The sequence below is a fragment of the Astatotilapia calliptera genome, chromosome 17, assembly GCF_900246225.1.
Source record: "Astatotilapia calliptera chromosome 17, fAstCal1.2, whole genome shotgun sequence".
NCBI classification, from domain to species: Eukaryota; Metazoa; Chordata; class Actinopteri; order Cichliformes; family Cichlidae; genus Astatotilapia; species Astatotilapia calliptera.
This window is the reverse complement of record NC_039318.1, coordinates 4633743-4654406: the sequence shown is the minus strand read 5'-3', so window position 1 is coordinate 4654406 and position 20664 is coordinate 4633743. Positions and strand designations below refer to the sequence as shown.

General features: G+C 39.9%; 1 protein-coding gene across 9 annotated transcripts in view; it reads right to left on the bottom strand.

Annotated features, from left to right (window-relative positions):
• Positions 1-20664, bottom strand: part of mast2 (microtubule associated serine/threonine kinase 2) — a 140496-nt gene that overhangs the window by 18548 nt on the left and 101284 nt on the right. For 7 of the 9 annotated variants that reach the window (XM_026147102.1, XM_026147104.1, XM_026147103.1 and 4 more), the window contains 8 exons: positions 19849-19924; positions 18835-18855; positions 17523-17601; positions 16244-16398; positions 9179-9254; positions 7286-7495; positions 1954-2055; positions 82-214 (listed from right to left, as the gene is read on the bottom strand). In XM_026147102.1, the coding sequence (XP_026002887.1) occupies positions 82-214; positions 1954-2055; positions 7286-7495; positions 9179-9254; positions 16244-16398; positions 17523-17601; positions 18835-18855; positions 19849-19924 (852 nt within the window). The remainder of the gene's footprint in view (positions 1-81; positions 215-1953; positions 2056-7285; positions 7496-9178; positions 9255-16243; positions 16399-17522; positions 17602-18834; positions 18856-19848; positions 19925-20664) is intronic. The other 2 variants (XM_026147105.1, XM_026147111.1) reach the window with 1 other exon arrangement.

Genomic DNA, 20664 nt, shown 5'->3' with positions numbered 1-20664 from the left:
GAAAGAGGAACCGAGGGGGGCAAAGAAAAAGACAGTAGTTAACCAGTTAAATAAGAAATATTTGATGTTTGCTGATGTTACCCTCCAGAGGGTCCCTGGTGAGGCCCAGCTGGCTGATGATGTATCGAGGAATGTCAGACTTAATGCCCTGGCCTTCTTTTGCATGGCCTTCAGCTGCTTCCAACAAGTGGTAGAACTCCTCAGGATCAAACTCCTGCAAAGGAGGGAGAGTGGAAGGAGGTCATGAAGCAGGAGTGGCATAAAGAGACAAATCAAAGCTTAAGGTTCAAAATCAAGTAATAACAGAATGAGAATCTATTTCTTTTGGTGCCAAAATGGTTCCTACAATCTCAGCTGTGTAAGTTGTTATGAAAGCCATGACACATGTGAATTTAAACGGTTGAAAGCCTTGACCTGTCCAGACTTTTATTAGCTGTTCAGTATTTTGCCTTGCAATAATAACAATAAACAGTAACATATAATATGAAGATTCTTTGTGTAGTTCTGTATCTGTGATAATTCTCCAGTAACGAAATATCATAATTTAGCACAAAATGCTCCCGTCCTGTTTGAGTCTCGACATGGAGAGAAACAGAAATTCATCTGGTTATCTTATTAGATCAAGATATTCAACTCTGATTTAAAGTGAGTTGCCCCAACAACAGCGCTGCACAGAAAAAAAACACAATCTAAACCTTCTGTGTGATTCTAAAGCAATCACAGAGCGAAGACTTGGACGGTGCTGCAGACGTACAGGATGTTTTGCTGGGCAGAAACTTCTGTGTCCTCTGACTAAGACAGACTGCCTGATTATTCCCTTCTTGTGGACACACATAAACACTTCCTGCGCCCTCTTGTCTCTCTGTGCTTTCATTTGTAAAAACCCATCCTGTTCAGTGTCACAGCTTCAGCTGTATGCAATTAGTCAAAACTACTGATGTGAGGACTGGGGAAACCTCCCCTCTTGTCCTCCTCTTCCTCATCCTCTACTGCCCCTCCAATTATCCCTGTCTTCTGCACTCCACATCTTTCTTTCTTTCCCCTTTTCCCATTGTTTTCCCTAATGTCAAACTCCTGGGCTCACCAATTGCTGGTTCCATCTATTAGGCTGAAAATGCGAACCATCTCATCCAGGGATACAAATTGAGAACCGGTTCTTGTAGAGAACTAGTTCCCAGTAGTCCAATTCCTTGGAATTGTTAGCCTGTCTGCCTATCGATCCCACTTATCGGTTTTTGCACTCGCACTACAATCCGCTGATTTCAGTTCACGTGTCAGAGGAGGAAAATAATGACACAGTTTAGAGTGTGGATACGGACTTTTTTTTATCGTACAAAAGGATGAGATAAATGTTAAAGTGGAAAACTGCTTCCAGGACAGAAACAACAACATTATGCTGCTTACACACCTATGTATGTATTTTTTTTTAGTTTGTATGTAATGGTGGTGACTCTCAAAACAGAGCCAATGAGAACCTAATGACAATCAATAAGTGATATCAATAATGGAATCACTAAATTTGTACCAACTCCCATCCTTAATCTCATCCCAAAATCATGGAGGTCCTCTGAGAGAAGTTTGAATAGGTGACAGACAGAGAAAGAAAAGAAGCTCTGCTGTTGTCTAAACATAATGTTGCTGAGAGGTGTTAATGTGTGAGCATGTGTGTACATTAGACTGTTTTGAAATACCCATAAATTGATTTATTGGCTTAAATTTCCACCAAGGAGCAGAAAGCTCTAAATTGCATTTTTCAAGCGTTTATGGAGCGAATCTGAACAGTATGAAAAAAACAATTCCAGTTAATACTAGTAACTGAAATGCAAAAAGGACTCAGTAGCTGTTGAGGATAAGCAAGCAAGGTAAGGTTTGGTGAAAAAGGTGAATAAGCTTCATATTTAAATAAAAAATTAATTAAAAAACATCTGGAAGGTCTGTGAAGGTCTTTCTTACCAGACACTCGAGCAGACGTGCGGGCCGGGCGATTATGATCATCAGCTTCTTGACAAGTTGTGTGACAAAGGTAACCTCTATGCTTTCAGAACGCTCATGAGCCTTAAAGAGAACACAAGAGGACTCAGGGTTAAAGCAAAAAGTGTACAAAGAACAATTATTACAAATATTCTCTGCGATATTAAATTCAAATAGGCAAGAAAAAAACAATAACAACAAAAAAAAAACAGCTAACAAACAAACAACTCGTATCTGTCAGGACAGGACAATAATTCATCTGTGTGAACTTTGATGACCTTGCACTGAATAGAAAACGTCTCTTGTGCTGGATTTGTCCTTCATAAACAAAGCAGAACAGCCATGAGGATGAACAGATGGTGGAGTCCTTCTTTCATTGACACCTGAGAGGTAATCTAAATCAGAAATGACCTCTGCCTCACTCCTTCGTATCCACCATGAAATGTCTGCCAGCATGGAGACAGAGCAATTTACTCAGCAATCCGTTGTAACTGACTGGAGATGCAGCTGGAGCAAACACTGACCCCTGGAAAGAAATGGGGTGGAAAGAAAGTGCATCTGTGTGTGTGTGTGTGGTGACGAACCTGCCACTGTAACAAAATAAAATAATTAAAGAGAAACTGTGTACATGTGGTTTCATATGTGCACATTTATGAATGTGGCACGTATGCATGTTTTTATAATGTATGTATGTGTCAGGCGGGGTAACACAGGGGAGGCGGCTGCTCATAAACAAAGCGTGGCTGACAGGTTGTTGTTTGTCTGACAGATGCAGAGGGCCCGGGGGCCCCTATAACCCCACCACCACCACCACCCTTGAATTATCTCTTGAATTATTTATAACTGTAATGAAACCTGGAGGGAGGGAGTGAATATCTACTGTATTGGTATTCAACTATATGTATCTAAGTATAAAGGAGATGGAATATTATGTATGTGCGTGTATGTGTGTGGTTACTGTAAGGACCAGCGATCGGTGGTAACGCACAGCTGAGGGATAGGCTCCCCCTACATAGAGACTAATTATCCAGAGACTATGTGAGAAAGAGACAGCCGGCATATTTTAACACTGTGTGGTCAACATGAAGTGACTCCCTGGTGGGTACACAGCATACATACAAGTCCTTTAACATCTTGAATCCACATGCACAGTGTGATCTAATTTATAGATTTTAGTGTATTACAAATTTATTCTATTATGCTAGAATGACGTGGATTGGACTTTTATGTTTGGTAAACGCATAGCGATTAACCATGCTAAGCGATACACACAGTTATTACAACTGGTGCCAAAAACGTCATCTTCAACATCCTTTGTCTTCATCAGCGGAGCGCTGCTCGTCTCGTCAGAGAAGAAATTAGATGAGCATTTCACTTATATTGAAAAAGATCAACTAATTTTCATTAACAAATTCAATTTCTTGTGAATCATCAAGGCTGGTGTGAAATGAATACTGTAAAACATGCTATAATTCAGATTACCAGTGAGTAAATATACTTAGTAAGACTTAATTAAACTAATTTAATCCTAATTTAAGAGTGAAATCCAGGAAATGCTGGAAACTGCTGGCAGTGAAAGTGGTCTCACCAAATGTTTAAGGACTTTGTAGGTTCATTTATTTATTTTAACAAATGGTACAATAACTGTTTTTGTTCAACTAAGCTTCAATTTTGTTTAAAGGGAAGTACATGTAAGTACATATAATTTGGCAGTATCTTATTGTAAAATGTTCACAACCTTAGCTGCATTTCTGCAAATATAAAATAAATAAATAATATTTATGTCCTTTTTTATTTAAAAAAAATTCAAGTTATTTTTAAGATCAGAGGTAAATTCATTAAGTCTAACAGAGAGACGTGGGGATCACAGATAACCTAATACAACAATATCACAATACATGGTGTACAGAAATGATGTCATCACACAGCAACACTCAGTACAGTGGAACAAAGTCACAGATCCCTGTGAGCTGCTTTTCCTTCACTTCAAATTCCATTTTCTTTGCTTTTATTCATTTGAAAAGTACCACCACAAGCACTCATGAAAAAGTGAATGTGAGATGTTTAAGAATGATTGAATGTGAATTTCTGGTGTTAATTTGGTTCAGTTCAATTCAATTTAATTTTTTTAACACCATAACATATGGAAGAAAAGATCTTTTTCTCATGCTTAACAGAGAGCATGCATCATTTCCTCCAAGCAGGTCACAGTTGTACCTGAATTCAGCTAAAAGACTATTAAAAGCAGATGTTTGCAGCTGTGTATGGCTTGTGGCAAATCTGTTGAAGGTTCAGAGTGAAGGATGGACACTTAGTGACAGATCACTGGAGCTGAGATAGCTTTCTACAACCCTCTGCCCTCAGGTGACCTCCAGGAGTCTAACAGGGTCTCCCAGGGGTTCCAGCAGAGGATGTCCTGGATGGAGGTTGCCATGGTGACCGCCAGACAGGTCACTAAGGCCTCGTGACAGGGATAGATGACCGAGAGGAAGTGAGTATGAGCCAAAGAAGAGGGGTGAAGGTGGAGGACAGAAAAAAGACAAGAGACGGACAGGAGGAGGAGAGTTTAGTCGGCCTCCTGTGAATTTTGTAATGAGGTCATGACACAAGGAAAGGAAAGAAAGGACACCAAAGAAGGGGATAAGGAATGATGATAAAGGAAAAGGACTGATAATTGCAGAAACCAAAAGGTGTAGGCTGGTAAAAATGAAAACAAGGGGAAATGGGTTTACCAAACCAGCTTCTCAAAAATGAGAAAGGCTCATTTCTCAAAGTTACTCTGCAACTGGCTCGTGTAAAGTGCAGTGAAGCATAGTAAAAAGCCACTGAGAGAACATACAAACTATTATTTTTGTTACCGTTATTCCTGTAAAATTACAGGGTCAGTTTATCAAATGGCAAGTTTCTGTTGAGTTTTGTCATTTTCCAGTTTCAGCTGATTAAATTCCACTTCACTCACGCTCACTGAGTGGCACACAGAAATCTCACTACAGAGGAAAGTGAAACCATCAAGCTTCACGCAGTTTGTGTTTTTAGACTTTTCTACGGTGTTTCTCTGATTTTTAAGGGAAACAGGAAAAGTTAGACAGGCAGGGTTGAGATTGTTTTAATATTTGCATTGATGGGATAGTAGCTATACTATCCACTATACAAAGGATGTTGAAGATGGAGTCACCAGGCAGGAGGAAAAGAGGAACCACAGAGAAGATTCATGGATTTAGTGAAGGAGTATATGCTGAGGGTTGGTGTGACAGAGGAGGGATAGGTTGAGATGGAGGGCCATGGAAGAAAAAGAACGGCTGATTTATTTTAGTGATCAAGTTATCTGGGGATAAAAAGCCTTCATTTAAGGTGTTCCTTTTGGTTTTTGACTCACTGGATCTGTGATGGTCAGGTCACCTGTCCAAGGCGTACACTTCGCCCAATAAAGATGGCATTGATTCCAGTTGGATAAGCAGTTAAGATGGACAAGATGAATGACATTCACTACATCAGGCAAAATGATCAATTTTGATGTAATTATATTTACAAATATATTGAATGAAAAACTAGATTAACTCTCTGTTGAGATCTCTCCTGTTAAAATAGTAAATACCAGATAATGCATCACCTTTCTGAGCTGACTTTTGAGCCAACAACAGCAGCATTTGGGAAGAAATTGCTCACAAAGTTGCACTTAATGCCACAAAAAACTAGCTAGACTCAACTTGCAGATAAGGGGTAAGAATAAGACGTAGGCTCACTTGTCTTTTATGAACCTTTCAAAGGTTTTGTTTGTAGAACAATTTACATTTATTTAAGTTACAAGCTACTAAAGCCAGAGAAAGTAGTGCAGGCAACTCCTGAGGTATGACATCAGATCAGCAACATTCAGTTTACCTTCGAGTCTGATCCTCAACAACAATGTAACCGAGTCTCAACGTCTCAATAAAGCTACACTGAATCAAACCGAAATTGACTCAACTGTAAAGTCGGCATCTGTCCCTTCCTCCTCCCAGCAGTCCATGAACACCTTCCACTCGCTCCTCCTTATCACCTCCTCCACCTCCTCTTCTTCCAGCCTCCTCTGCCACGAGGTGCGATACATGTCTCGGACAAACACCCACAAAAATTACGTGGAATTCCCATAAATGAAAGTGCTGAGGTTGCCTTCACACCTGCATCCACCTGCTCACAAATTCATTTTCTGAGCTGGAGGTCTGCTTCACCTGCTGCTGCACTTGGCTATATTACAAAAAAACAGAAGAAAAAAAAAAACAGTCTAATGTCGCCTAATTGGTGATGTCATCATTCAGCCCGCATTGCTGCACTGCCATCTGAGCTGGGAGCGCTTCTCCAGATGTGCACAACCCGAGTTCCTCGCACCCTCCAAAAGACTTTGAACAGGCTTCATGCATGTACATCCACCTCCCCTTTCCTCTGTGAACCTGCTGGCCAATCGAAAGCAGAGGAATCCCCTCCAATCCTCAGCCATCCCAAAACCTTTCCACTGCACCTCCTTGCGTCTGGGAGAGTCATCCATCAGTCCCTAGTGACCACTGAAGTGTGAAATTAAAATCGGAGAGCGTGTGTGTGCTTGCCTGCATATATGTGTGTGTCTATGATTGAGATATCTTGTGTTTATGTGTCCCAGTAGAACAGAAGGTCAATAAGAGGCCTGTGGGAGCCACAATATCACACCCTCAGGCCCCCGAAAACTGAGCTAATAGAGATGTCACCACCGCTCACACATGTGTAAGTACATTTCTGTGCTCTGTCATGTTGATATTCGTGTGTAAACGGACACGAGGTAATTTTGTCACACCAAGTGAGTAAATTTAAATTGATTGACAGAAATATACAAACTGTTTATGAAGGAATGTGTGAGAGCCCAGGAAGTCTTAGGTCTGTAAGGAACGGCAGCCTCTGTGCATTCATAAGACATGTAACCATACTCGCAATGAGTGAACAAAGGTGTGTGTCACACTGTAAGTTGTTGCACAGTAAACCAAGCATGGCTGGGATGGTACTATACATGTTGTGTCTTTATTTGTGTATTTTTAAAGAGAAGAAAATAATGAAAAGAATTAAATAATTAAAACATTTAGAGGTCTCTAGAATCAACACTGCAGTCTACACCTGGTCAAAAGTGTCCGAGCTGATTGTTGTGTGTCTGTTTGTTTGTTCTTTAGAAGTGCATGAGGAACACAATTGGAAGCAAATGAAGTTCTTATATTTAGATTGCTCTTACACGCTTTATTCAAAGGAATGATTAAGAATTGGAAGCAAAAGTGGCTCATTGCGGGACTGTGAATAAACTTGTGAATCAACTTACATCTTGCAGCAGCTTCTCCAGATTCTCCTGGAGTTCGTAGAAGTAGCGGGAAGTGATGAGGTCCTCTCTGCTTTTCTCCAGGCAGTCTCTGGACAACTCTATAAGCTGATGATGAATGAAGCTCAAGACCCCGTCGGCCAATGGGCAAATCTTCTCTGGGGCCGAGGAGGCAAGCAGCTCGGCCAGACGCTCCTCCATTTGAGCTGTTGCCTGAGGGGAGGAGGCGGAAGGAAATTACAAGGTGGGGAGACGGATGAGTCACACATAGGAACGCTCATGTGAGACACATGGAGAGACAGTAAACGGCACGGCTATAAGATAATCTCATATGGAAGGGAAAATCCCTTCTAATTGAAAAATTAATTATTCAAAAATGATGTTTGATACAGGCCTGAAGTAATGTACTCAATGAAACACTAAACTTCTAGTCTTTAGCATAATACATCATCTATGTCACAGTAATTGAACAAATACTTAAAGGGACAGGTCGCTGTAAGAAAAAAAAGAAATATGGAACAGAGACGAACGCTGATGTCACATATTAATGAGAAATTAGAGTATTTTATTTCAAAATGCTGCTCATACAGCACTTACTGCAGCTGCTTCATTGAATAAAAACAACTTGCAATAATATTTCAGTTGTGTATAAATCCTGTATTAAATAGAAAATAGAAACAAAGCAAACGCATCGATCTCTTAGACTTCATCAGCCAGATCATTGGACAGCATTTCTGGATTTTTTTTTACGCATGTGCATATCTCTGCATGCTGGAGTCTTAATTTGCACTTGTGGATGTGCAGCCTTACTGCACAGTAATGAACAACATCTTTTTTAAAGCAGTGCTGCATTAGGGCTTGAAAATATATGCTCATTTTGAATATGTTCTTAGCACCAATTTATTTAACTACTGTGGTGCATCTATTTTGTTTTTTTTTAAGTTATGTTCTCCACTCAAATTCAGACAAATGCTGCAAAATTGATGGTGCTGGATAATGAACAAACACATAGCAATCCAAGTCTCTCTAGACAAAGAAATGAGATATTTGACCAAGTCAATGACCTGATATTAGCCTAATAGAGCATGATTTTCAGTTGTTAAACTGACTGCACAAAGATTCACAAACATGCAGCAACTAAAGCTGGCTGAGTAAAGGCCTAGCAGAGCATCTCGATGGAGGAAATGCAGCATATGTGATGTCCGTGGGTTCTAGACAGCAGTTGTTTTTTTTTTATCCACTTCTTAAAAACAATCTTAAAATATTGAACTACGTATAATGCAATTTACATTCTTTAACAGTTAACTCAATATATTAGCAACACGTCATGAATTAAAGCTGAACGTCTACGCTTTAGAAATATCTTGAAAGACCGATTTAAAATCCACCGGGGTGGTGTGCAGAGGCAATATGACAAAAACTGTGTCAATGATGAAAACCTAAAAAACACAACTAATATCAAAATACCATTGCTGTTTTTATAGGACTGCTTAAAACTGTATTAGTGGCTATAGAGATGAAATGTGTTCATTGACTAACTTAAGCAGAAGGTGTCTGAGCCCATGCACTTATTACAGAATCAGGTATGTTTTTGATGTAACGCTGCAGTTCAGCACTACTTCTCAGCGTGCTCCCTTGCTCACAGAAACATCTGTAGATTCTTCTTCTTTTTTTTAAATACACTGTGTACTAAAGATGATGAAATCCCCAAATTCTTGCAGTTGTCCAAACAGTAGTGAACTCTAAACATTTTTAATTGCTTGTTGTTTGGATTCTAGACCAACTTTGAAAGCAAAGACTTAAACTGAGGTTCTTGCATTGTTGTTCTTTTGTTCATCCCTTTTTTTTTAGCACTTCCTTTAGTTTCTTTAGGAACTGTGTGTCAGTAATACAAACCTTTGGGAATCTCTCCTTGTACACATGGTTCATCATCATAATCTCATGGTCAAAGGACACAGGAGAGCGCCCAGGGCTGAAACAAAGCAAATGGAGATAATCACCAACTGTAAGCCATTAAAGTCTTAGCATGCCTTTAGTTAAATGTGCTGACAGGCAACAATTATTTTCAAAAAGCTGTTTAACATATGCTTTCCAGGACAGTCACACGTTACTCTTGATGTAGCTCATCAGGAAATTGTTCTGTGTATACTGTGGAACCAAAAACATGAGTATGTGATGCACAAACACTAGCATTTGAAGCCAAATACTTGTGAGAAGGGATCATGTGAGCATCCATAAATAATTCAGTACATAAGTCTACCTGTTCACTATGTCAGAATTAATGATAGTCATGGTCCTCTAATGTATAAAGTAGTAGACCCAAACTTTAAATCTCCAGATGGTAAAAATGAATAGAATTTCTTTAAAGATTCTCTGTAACGTACATAAAAAGCACAAACTAGGATAAAGCAAAGACAGATTTTTTTTTCTCCACAGATGAACATTTAGAAAAGTTCTGGTGCTCGTTTGTATTCTGAAAAAAAAGATCCGCCCTGTCAGAAACAGGCCTGAGGAAACCGAAGTGACAGACAGGCTCGGTCAGCTCAGAGCAGAGGGGAAGAGAAAAGAGATGGTGCTCACACACAATAACAGGACTTGGGGGTCTTCATCATACGTGCATCTTCAGCGGTGTCAACCGAATACCATGACATCCTCTAGACTCACATGGTTGCACACACTGAGCAGCGCAAAGGTAACCCCTCTGGAGGCTGGCAGACCAACGGACAGCATGTGTGCGTCAGTAAAAAGCCAGGCATCTTCACTACTCGTCCAGCTCCGTGCAGCGAGTCTCCATTAGTCCTCGGGGGGTTTTCATGCCCTGACAGACTGACAGTGATGTCTCCTTTAGTTCATACTAGCACCAACAGTGGACTTCATTTTCTCTGTATTGTGCTTCTCCAGGGACTCATCCCTTTTCTTATTCTATCATGAACCAACCCCCACACCTGACCTCTCTCTACAATAACACAAAACAGCAACAGCAGCAATACCCTTGACCTTTCCATGTCTCACTTTCACAATATGAGATGATGACAGGTAGAAGGCAGTATGTGTGTGTATGTGTTTTAGTCACGGAAGAAACATTTAATTCTGAACAAGGCTTTGATAACCTTCAGTTTCATTTACTATCATATATGAAAGTGAAAACTGCTTTCCAAACGATGAGCATTTTAGGAACTTTAGGAATCTGGCACACAACATATCTTCATCTGTTTTAAACCATTAGTTTGGTTGTTATTAACTGTTCCTGGAATGATTTTAAATATCCTTCTTGAAGATACAATGAAGAAACACGGCCATAAATTCAACTGTTATTAAAATTGTCTAAGCTTGCCTTTAGTGTTACTCAGAAACAACTTGAATACATGTTTATTACGAGAAGGGTGATGCCAGTGTACTTGAGCACACTGGATTTTAAATTCTGCTCCCTCTTGTATGTAAATGGTCTGAGCAAAAGGAGGAAAATTAATGAAGGCATCTCTATAACGCAGCCCACTTCCATCCATTCATCCATTTATCCATCCATCAATGTACATCGACATCTATGGTCAATTTAGCAAGCGCTAAGCTATGTACAGGGTGTCTTTTGTCCTGTTTTCCTCCCATCACCCCCAGCCTGGCTGGAGTTTTGTCTCTATTATTGTAGGGTCTTTACCTTACAATATAAAGCACCTTGAGGTGACTTGTTAAGATCTGAGGTTATATAAATAAAATTTAATTGCACTGAGTGTATATTTCCTGTTTTTCAAGAGGCCTAAAGTGACTTTTTATTGCTCTTACAACTTAACCTCATAAAGGGTCATCACATCAAGGGGGTAAAACATTTTTGCTAAACTCAAATATAGTAAAATATCTAATTTTACAAAAAAAATAATTATTTGACCTGAAGGCCAACCAACAAGTTACTTGTTTTTAAAATGAATTGAAATCTTAAGAAAACATTAAAAAAGGAAGTGCAGAAAAGACACCTCACAATTTCTGCAAACTTAAGAGACTTAATATGACTGAGGTTACAAACCTAGCAAACAAACACAAAGACATTTTAGCCACCACACATCTGTTAGCATGAGTCACTGATAAACACACAAATATACCCGTGCACACAAGCACATACATGGTGACCTGTACCATGAGGTAATGCTCTGAGTCATCAACCAGCAGCTCAAAGTCCAATTACGAGCGTAATAGGAATGAGAACAGCCTGAACGTGACAAACATGCTGAACGTCATGAGCGCAGTTTATCACGCTGACAGATGACCACACACACACACACACACACACACACACACACACACACACACACACACACACACACACACACACACACACACACCCCGCTGTGAAAAAGTATTTGCCACCTTCCTGATTTCTTACTTTTCATTGCATATTTGTCATGTTTCAGATGATGAAACAAATTTTAATACTAGGTAAACATAATCACAGCAAATACAAAATGCAGTTTTTAAATTATTATTTCATTTATTAAGGATAACCTTGGCAGCAATCAAGCAATTAAAAAAAACTGGTAAAAAAACTGGTAAGGTTTGTTTTTTCTTTGCTGTGCAGGAAGTTTGGCTCGGTATTTGCAACTTTTTTTAATTCGGCTACATGTGAGGGTTTTATGGTCATGAGCACCTTAATCAATCAAATTAAGTACAGACCCCTCCCTTTACATATTTTCTGATCCAACTCTACGATAACGATTTCAAACTTAACTGAAAAGGACCTCATCCTTCCTTTTCACTGCTTCATTGTGAAACATCTGCAGGGACTGTTGAATTTGTTAACAGCTTAAAATTGAAAAAGCTAGAAGGAAGATGTGTTTTCAACTAGTTGATGAAAGAAAACTGTCTTTGTGACATAACGGCACAGCAATAAGACAGAATTCGGGTTTACTGATGCTTTACAAAAAGAAAAAGGCTAGAATATCTGTGCACGTACATGACTAACAAAGGCAATTGTTAGTCATGTACGTCAATCACCTGATGCGATAACATGTTCAACTTTAAGCACTTCTTTAATGTCCGTGTGCCTTTAAGGAAAGAGAAAATCAATCAAAACCTGTAGCTCTGCCACAGGGCTCAGTAAGTAAAGGAGGTGGAGTTTGTCCAAAACAGCCTGAGGCACTTTCTTAATTTTCACAGTATATCATTGGTGTCTTCTTTGTGTTCTTCTTGTTGGGCGCTCATGCCTGTGAGCAGCCTGAGCAGATATTAAAATAAATCTCCCATTCAGTGTGCGGTAGCGGACGCCAGAGTGAAATCCTCTGGATGAATAACATAAGAAAGCCAGACAAAGGCTAATTAGAACCTGGCTATATTTCTGCGGTAATGGGAAATAAAAACTGCCTCGCGGCAATCCCTGCGAAAATCGTCTTAGTCATTACTCTGAGAAATGACCTTGGAGAAGAGATATTGGAGCAAACTGTGGGACACTTGTTTTAGTGTGGGGCTGCAGTTCGAAAGTTAGCACTTATACTTTCAGAAAGATGTGAAATTTGATAATTAAAACATTGGGTGAAGGCCCATTTTCTTTCTAAGTGGTGCCACATGTGACAAAAGGCACTCAAAATGCAAAAGAGCTGATTTCTGCAGAGGATAATTGAAGTAAATCAGATGAGACAGGGAATCAGACGGTGATGGTGAGGCTGGGGGAAGGCTGAGGTGAGGTGGGAGGAGAGGAGAGATGATTGGTTGGTGTGTGTGTGTGTGTGTGTGTGTGTGTGTGTGTGTGTGTGTGTGTGTGTGTGTGTGAGAGAGAAAAAGAGAGAGTGAGAGAGCGAGACAGAGAAAAATAACATTGCTGCTTCACAACTGAGGCGTCTGACTTGGGGAAATAAGACGCCTAATTGAGCGTGACAGAGAGGGGGGCACGTTGTGCCTTCACCACCAAAATTCATCGATGATGTCATTAAAATCCTCCAAGCTAAAACCTAATGAAAAGATAAAGGAACAGTGAAGGTATGTTTGTTTAGTGAATCCTAAAACAGTGGTGCAAATTCTTTTCAAAATTGATGTAAAGTGTAATTTCAGTACTTTGTCTTCATTTACTTTCTGGCTCTGTTTCCAGTCACGAATTTCAATTTGTGTTAAGCTGCTTAAACTCAACTATTTAAAAAAAATAATTATAAAATATTTTCTAGCTTTTTGTGTTTGCATACAGCCTTTCTTTGGAAGTACACATTTCATCTATAATCCGCAACTTGTTTCTATTGCGTGAAATTCGTTAAAGTTTAAATTGTCAGATAAATTAGTCACCTACCATTTCTGACTTTGCTGTTTGCTCAGCATAAAAGCACCAGAGAAAAGTCTGGACACACAGTGTAGAAAAAACACTGAAGAAAGCAAAGCTGTCAGGTGTGCTGATCCAAGCTACTGCTAAGATTAAGAGCAAAAGCCCTCTTAAGGCTTTTTGAAGTGCAGTCTTAAAAACAGCAAAATACTGTTATGAAAAAGGCTCAGAAAAAGAGGAGCAAAGAAGGGAATCAGTGCCTGCTGAGTATAAGCTCATTGGAGTTACCAGCCTTAAAAAGGTGTGGACGTCACAGAGATGCTCCCCGGAGATTAAGTAGTGCGCACCTCCCCTCATCAGTTGCTGTGTCTTTACCAGACACTGAGAAAAAGAAGACATGGTTTCTGCCTGTGACATTCCCACCATGAATCATTTAGAAGGAGCTGTTATTGTGTGGGGGCTTTGCTAGTAACGGTCAGATTTAAGGCGACACTTTAGTGGCAACCAAAAAATCCTGCAGTGACACATAGTCCACCTGGTTTGATCTTAGTGGGACCATCATTTATTCAGTGAGCCAGGCCACATCTTCAGGCTCGGTAAGGACTGTTAAAAAGGAAGCAGCAATGATGGAGTGCTGCATCAGTTAGCTTGACCTCTACACTCACCAACAGAAATGGTTGCAGACTGTAGAGTGAAAGGGAAGGAGACAAGAGCTGCTCAGCCTTGAAGGAACCCCCTCAGGTGATGGAAACTGTCCAGGTGATGACTGACAGATTGAAGAGTGTATAAAACTGATATGAATTTAAAACAAAATGTTTTTCTGTATTTAAACATCCTTGTTTACTACATAAATATGAGGTATATATATTTTTTGTTTTAGCTATGATGTCTTAACAGCCCAACAATACAAACGGATCTATGATCCTACTTTGCTTCTGCAAAAAATGAAATTAATAAAGAAGCTAGAGAATGACAAAAACAATGGTGAAGGTCATTCCTTACAACAGAATGATAAAATCATGATCATTCTATTATATATTATTGCTTTGCAGCTCATGTTCACTATAATGCCTCTCATCCAAATACACATACTCTTCTTCTCTTGCTCCTTCTTTTGTCTGATGGGTCCAGTCAGTGACTCCAGTTAATTTCTTTCATTGTTCTTCTTCTTTTATCTTTTTGCGTTTCCTTTTCAAACGTTTAAACTGCATTTACTCCTCACATTATTACTGCTTTCTGTTGGCTATTCCTCTGAACTTGTAGATTGTCTATAGACTGCTCATTAAAAGCTTTTTAATGACACTCACTGCTGGTAGACTAATATGATGTCAGGGTTTTGCTGAGGCTCACTCCTCCTTCATACGAGGGGGGCTGACAACCAGCCACAGTTGAAACACTTTTCAAAGTCACCTCAGAGTAAAGTAACTTGCTCACAGTCAGCAAGTGCTCTATGCTTGTCAGCTCTTCTTTTATCTCTGATAGAAGCAGGTTGGTGCTAAAATGTAACATCTGAGATCTTTTTATTTCATTTTATATTCTGACTGGAGAGATATCAAGGTTACATAGGGACACTGTTGATGGTGGATTACCTGAGATAGCAAACCACACAAACACACACACACACACACACACCACTAAACACAGCGGGAGTCTAATCAGATACACACCATGTAACTTGGTATTGCCTGCTTTCATCTCATAGGATGAAAGCATTCGATATCTATCCATAAAGAAACAGGGATAAAGATGAAGGGGTCAAAACAAGTGTGTGATACAAGGAAATTTTAAAGAGGACTGATACAGAAAATCTGTAGATGATAGGATGAGGTGAAATCTGAAAGTATCTCTTGACAACCAGGAACAGAAATAGAATCACAAAAAAGCAAAGATGGCTGGAGATGGCCAAAGACAACGCAACACCGACAGAGCTACAGTTTGACAGGTGAGTGTCACAGTGAGGACTATTCTCACTTATACCTGTCATGGGTAAGTCAGAGGAATATGTGTGACCTTTTTAAGACTGACAAATACACACACAATCTGGGTCTGCTAATGTTTGTTCATCCTTTGTGAAATGCTATTTTAGTGCTATGCTGTATTTAAAAATCAGACCTCCACAAGTGAAGGGGCGCAGCAGTGTGAGCCTCCTCTACAGACCAATGAAGGCCCAGCAACTTTACACTCAAAATGAGCAATCATCATCCAGGACTGACTGATAAAGCTACGTTGCATCACTTTTTCTGACACAAATTGAAGGTGAGAAAAGCCATCTCTAGATCACGGGACAGAAAGGATACATTTATGAGATTACTTTTAAATTCAAGTACTGACTTGATCTGAATGGTCTGCACCTACAAGTGCAAAAAGATCTACATTGTTTGTAAAATTGTACATTTTACAAAGACATAATACTGGTTGATTAAGCTGAGAAACTATACTCCTTTTTGAAAATTATATGCTCCCTTTGAATGTAAAACAAAATTGAGAGAGACATGTTTAGCAGAGACATGTGTTGCATCAACTCTTCTTTGAATAGCAAGCAGGGTTTGTGCGTCTGGGCCCTACAAGGGTTTTTCTTTTGCAGGAAGCCTCTAGCAGCTATAGAAAAAATGGAGGGCATTTGCTTTATCGTTCATTTCTGCTTTCCGCTAACACGTAGGCTGGGTTTCATGTGGCATTTTGCTGGATCCAATCAGAGTATATCTTGTGAGCTAGCCCAGAGCTCCTACCTTAGGCTGCGGGACCGTGGTCTCATGGCGGGGGAGCGTCGTCCCTCCTCATCTGTGATGCTCTCAGAGCTGAAGTGTTTGGTAAGGAAGTGCAGCTCGTCAGGTGTGGGCTGGAAGGGCAGCTGGTGCAGCTTCTCCTGGGATGAACAGGAGGACTGTGAGAGGAGGAGCACAAACGGAGCATAGATTACAACCAGCACTGAAGCTACAGTGAGGAGTTAGGCCGGAGCTAAACTGGGATTAGAAGAACTCTGGGTTGAGTTTGTCTTTGGAGTAAAGTTTAGTCCCCTTCTCATTAGAGGAGAAAGGGACAGGAAAAGCAGATTACTCAAAGCTGGAAATGCCTGTAAGGTTTGAAGGGAGCTAAGCTAGGATTATACTACAGGCTAAAACTATTTTTGCTTGTATGATGTATTTTTGAAAAGTTAAAGTGCTCTAAATGGAAATTGGCGCAAGGACATTCTAGCATTATCTCTAGCTGGAACAATTTGTGGTAGTCTGTCCTTGCAGGAATTCCTGGTGTTTCTACACAGAAAAACAGAGTGGAAAGACTGAAGAATGAAGTGCTTGGCATAGCTGTAAATCTGTGTGTCATCAAATTATAATGTATGTAGCTTTGCAATTCCACTACTGGAAAGGTTTTCCAAACAACTTTAAGCTGAACTTCAGTGAATGTGAGTTTCTAAAGCTGACAAGTGAAAAGTCCCTGGTTTGATTTCAGTAGGAGGCACGAATCCTTTTGGGGTTGTGACAGAAAGGGCATACAGCATAAAAAAAAACCCACCAGTTAGGGTGAAATTCACACAACAAAGGTCTTATTTGTCCGAATAAGATAAAAGAGAAGGGGGGCTCGGTTCTCTCTTACTACAATGATTGTGTTAGTCTGGATGCTCAAGTTCACGGCTTCTCAGACAACTTAGCCAGGCTACTGCCTTTGATGCACAGCAAGTCTCATTTTAAAGGCAGGAGCCACAGAGGAAGTGTGCAATTTTAAAAAAGGGAGATGAAAGAACAGCAGAAGGTAAAGGACAAGGAGGAGAATAAGACCAAGTGGGACATTTGACATGTCCCTAAGAGTGAGGGAAAGAAAAAGAGTAGGACGCAGAAGTACACAGTAAGGTATCAGAATGAAGGAATCAGCAGTGGAGGCTACGGCAGTTTTGCAGCTTTGTAGTAAGTGAAATAAAGTATGTGTTTCTAGTTTTCATGGATGAGTCTATAGATCACTACAGCAGACATACAAATACATGCATAGACAGAGTATAGTGAATTTATTTACCGAGACAGTGGAACTGGGAGTGTTAGTGCCATATCCAGAGGAAGGCAATGAAGCGAGAGACCAGCGTCTGCCATCCGTCCTTAAAAACAAAGAGCGAACATTAAAGAAAATGAATGAAGACATCAGCACTCAATGATCATTTTCAGTGAAATACCACATATTCTCCACAGCCAGAATAACAAGATGAAGTAGTGTCACATACAGTGGAAAAGTATTACAGTGGGTGGAAGAAAAGGTGAAGCGGAAAGATAGCATGGAACCTAATGCGTGCAAAAAGCATCCACTGAGACTTTGCACACGTAAAGAGAAGCACCACAGAGTTCACAGACTCGACAGCTCATCCTGTGTCAGAAAAGCCGGATTCTTTACTTCACAAATACCTTCTGGTTATCAAACATTAGCCAGCTTTTTGTCACTTTCAGTAAATATTCATCCTAACAAACCTGAAGTGCCTCCTTACCCCTTCTGTGTCTCAGCTCCAAATCCAATTAAACATGTCCGACTTTAAAAACATCTCGCAAGTATTTCATTTCTTTTTGTTTTACACTTTTGGCTAAAACGAGTGAAACTTCTTCTGGAGATTTTTGAAGAAATTTATAAAAAGAGCATAAAAGCACTTATTTAAATGTCTAAAAAATGATTTGTTTTTCCTCTAAAAAAACAAAACAAAACCCTGTGGTGTTCATTATGATATTTGTTTATGGATGCAATTCTCTCTTTTGTTTTTTTGTCTCTCTATTGCCTACGTGTTCTGGGGGGTCTTCATTTTTCTCGTGTTACCTTGTCTGTCTACATATTCCTGTTGTCTCGGGACTGTCCCTCATTCAATTTAGTTCCACTTTTATTTTGAAGGTTAGTTCCTCTTGTGCTTTTCTTTGTTATTCCTTCCTTCTTCTGCCCCCCCCCCCCCACTGGTGTCTGATTGACTTCACTCCTTATTACCCTTCTTCTTCAAAAGGAACACTCCTGGTCTTGCTATTTAGGATGTTTGAATTCCTAAAACAGGTGGTGAACAGAGGAGAGAGTACAGGAGAGGCTAGCCTGAAGAGCCATAACTGAAAATGGATTTCCCCTGTGGAAGTGTTTTGTGAGAACAAATGAGAATGTTTGAGTATTCACCAATAGAAAAAAACAAGAGGATGCTTTTTCATGTCATTCTTATCTCTACTTATTAAAAAAAGCAGAGATAAGTGTGTGTGTGTGTGTGTGTGTGTGTGTGTGTGTGTGTGTGTGTGCGTGCGTGCTGAGTCATGCAGGACAGAGGGCAGGAAGAGGCAGGCGGAAAAGTCAGAGGTCAGAATGGAGACATTACCTGTCAGACCTGTGTCCATGGCTGTGAAGAAGACAAGACAATGGTTTTCTTTTTATTTATTTATTTATTTTTATTGCTGTCACACAGACTGAAAAATAGATGCAAATTGCCTCAGTTGGTTTTCCAAACAAAACATATCTGATAAAGAAAAACGTTTAACTGCTGATACTTTGTTGGCAGTGCAGAGTGGCACACTTTTTGTTGCAAGCCATATGTATTTTTTATTTTATGACAACAAGCACAATTATTTTCATGCAAAGCCAAATGAAAAATACATTTAAATGAAAGTGTTTCTGGTAAAATAAGGCTTTTATGCGAGTAGGAACAGTAGGCCCGTCATATCAGACTCCACCACACGGTGTCCCTCTCACCCCACAGTGTGCTGAGCAGCGGCAGCTCTGAGGTCAGTGGCTGGACAGAGAGGGATTTCCAATTCAAATCAGCACTAATGCTCCTTTTCGCTGCTGCACCTCACACACACAGTGTCTCGGTGTTTGATGACGTCGTCGTGCAAACAGCCTGCCTGTTCGGCTCAGTCCTCGAATGGAGAGTCTCAGTTCAATCAAATAGATTCCAACACCCCCACCACAGCTAGGGATCACAGTGTCTCACAATAGTTCCCGGAAGTTAGCAACATACGCTAGCCACGGCACAGATATGAGAGTACAGATCTTTTAAAGATAAGATATGTAAAATAGTATTTACAAATTTGCCTCCTCATCAGCTCACACACTCATTTACATCAGCAGCTGCTCAGCTCTCATAGGTCACTGAGTTGTTTAACACTGTTTCAAAGATACGGACATTAAAAGATGAAGTACACCTTATCTATTTGGGCTCAACATCTGCAATCTATTACTTTATTTCTATTTTTTTTCCTGATGTACTGTATAACTTAAAACTGAAAAGAACTGGTAAGAGCTAATGATCACTAATACAATCAGTTTGTTTATGTGTTTTTTACATGTGTGACTGCAAACACAAACATCCTTAGCACATAAATGGAAGTCTTACCTGCGAGCAGGAACAAAGGAGAAGTGTGCAGCTGTGTTGGGAGAGAAGTTGCGAGGACTGTCCAGTGGGCTGGTCCCTGAAAAACAGAAGTAAAGGAATAAGCAGGAATGACAGTAAGACAGACAGAAAACCTACATCTGTGTTCACGTGATGAGTTCTTTCTTTAACACAGTGAACACTTTTGTGGCAGCTAATTCAGGGAGAATCACAGGGAATGAAAATCATATCCGATTACCTTAATTAACTTCTCATCAGCCATGAAGTAACTGATCGGGATGTGTTTTGTTAACGTGTGCCATTTTACTAATAAAAGACAATGTGTGAAGTCTTAATCCAGTGAATTTGCTCAGTGAAAAGAGATTTAAGAAAATTACACCACAGACTATGCAAATAGGTAAGAAAAATGTTTTTTGGGGGTTTTTTGTCATCTCTGGACTTGTCATCTCATGTCATTGTTGCTCAGCAACTTGGTGCTACTATTGTTTGTATCAGGGATCAGCGCATCATGCTGATGCCAGTGAGCATGCCAACCAACCATGATCACGGAAAAGAAGATGCAAAGATGCAGAAGAGGAAAAGGGGATGTCTGCAAACGCACAACTGGCAACTGAGACTGATGATAAAGATGTGAGATGTCTTTTTTAAGTGGAGTTCAAGGAAATAAAAATCCAAGACAAAATAATAAAGAAAGAGGCAGAGGGACTTTGTATTACTACTCTGATCAAAGCCCAAGTAACGGCTCCCAGTAATGATATCATTATATCAATAATAAAACATAGCAAAGATATGTGCTTACTCAAGACAGTAATCTCAAAT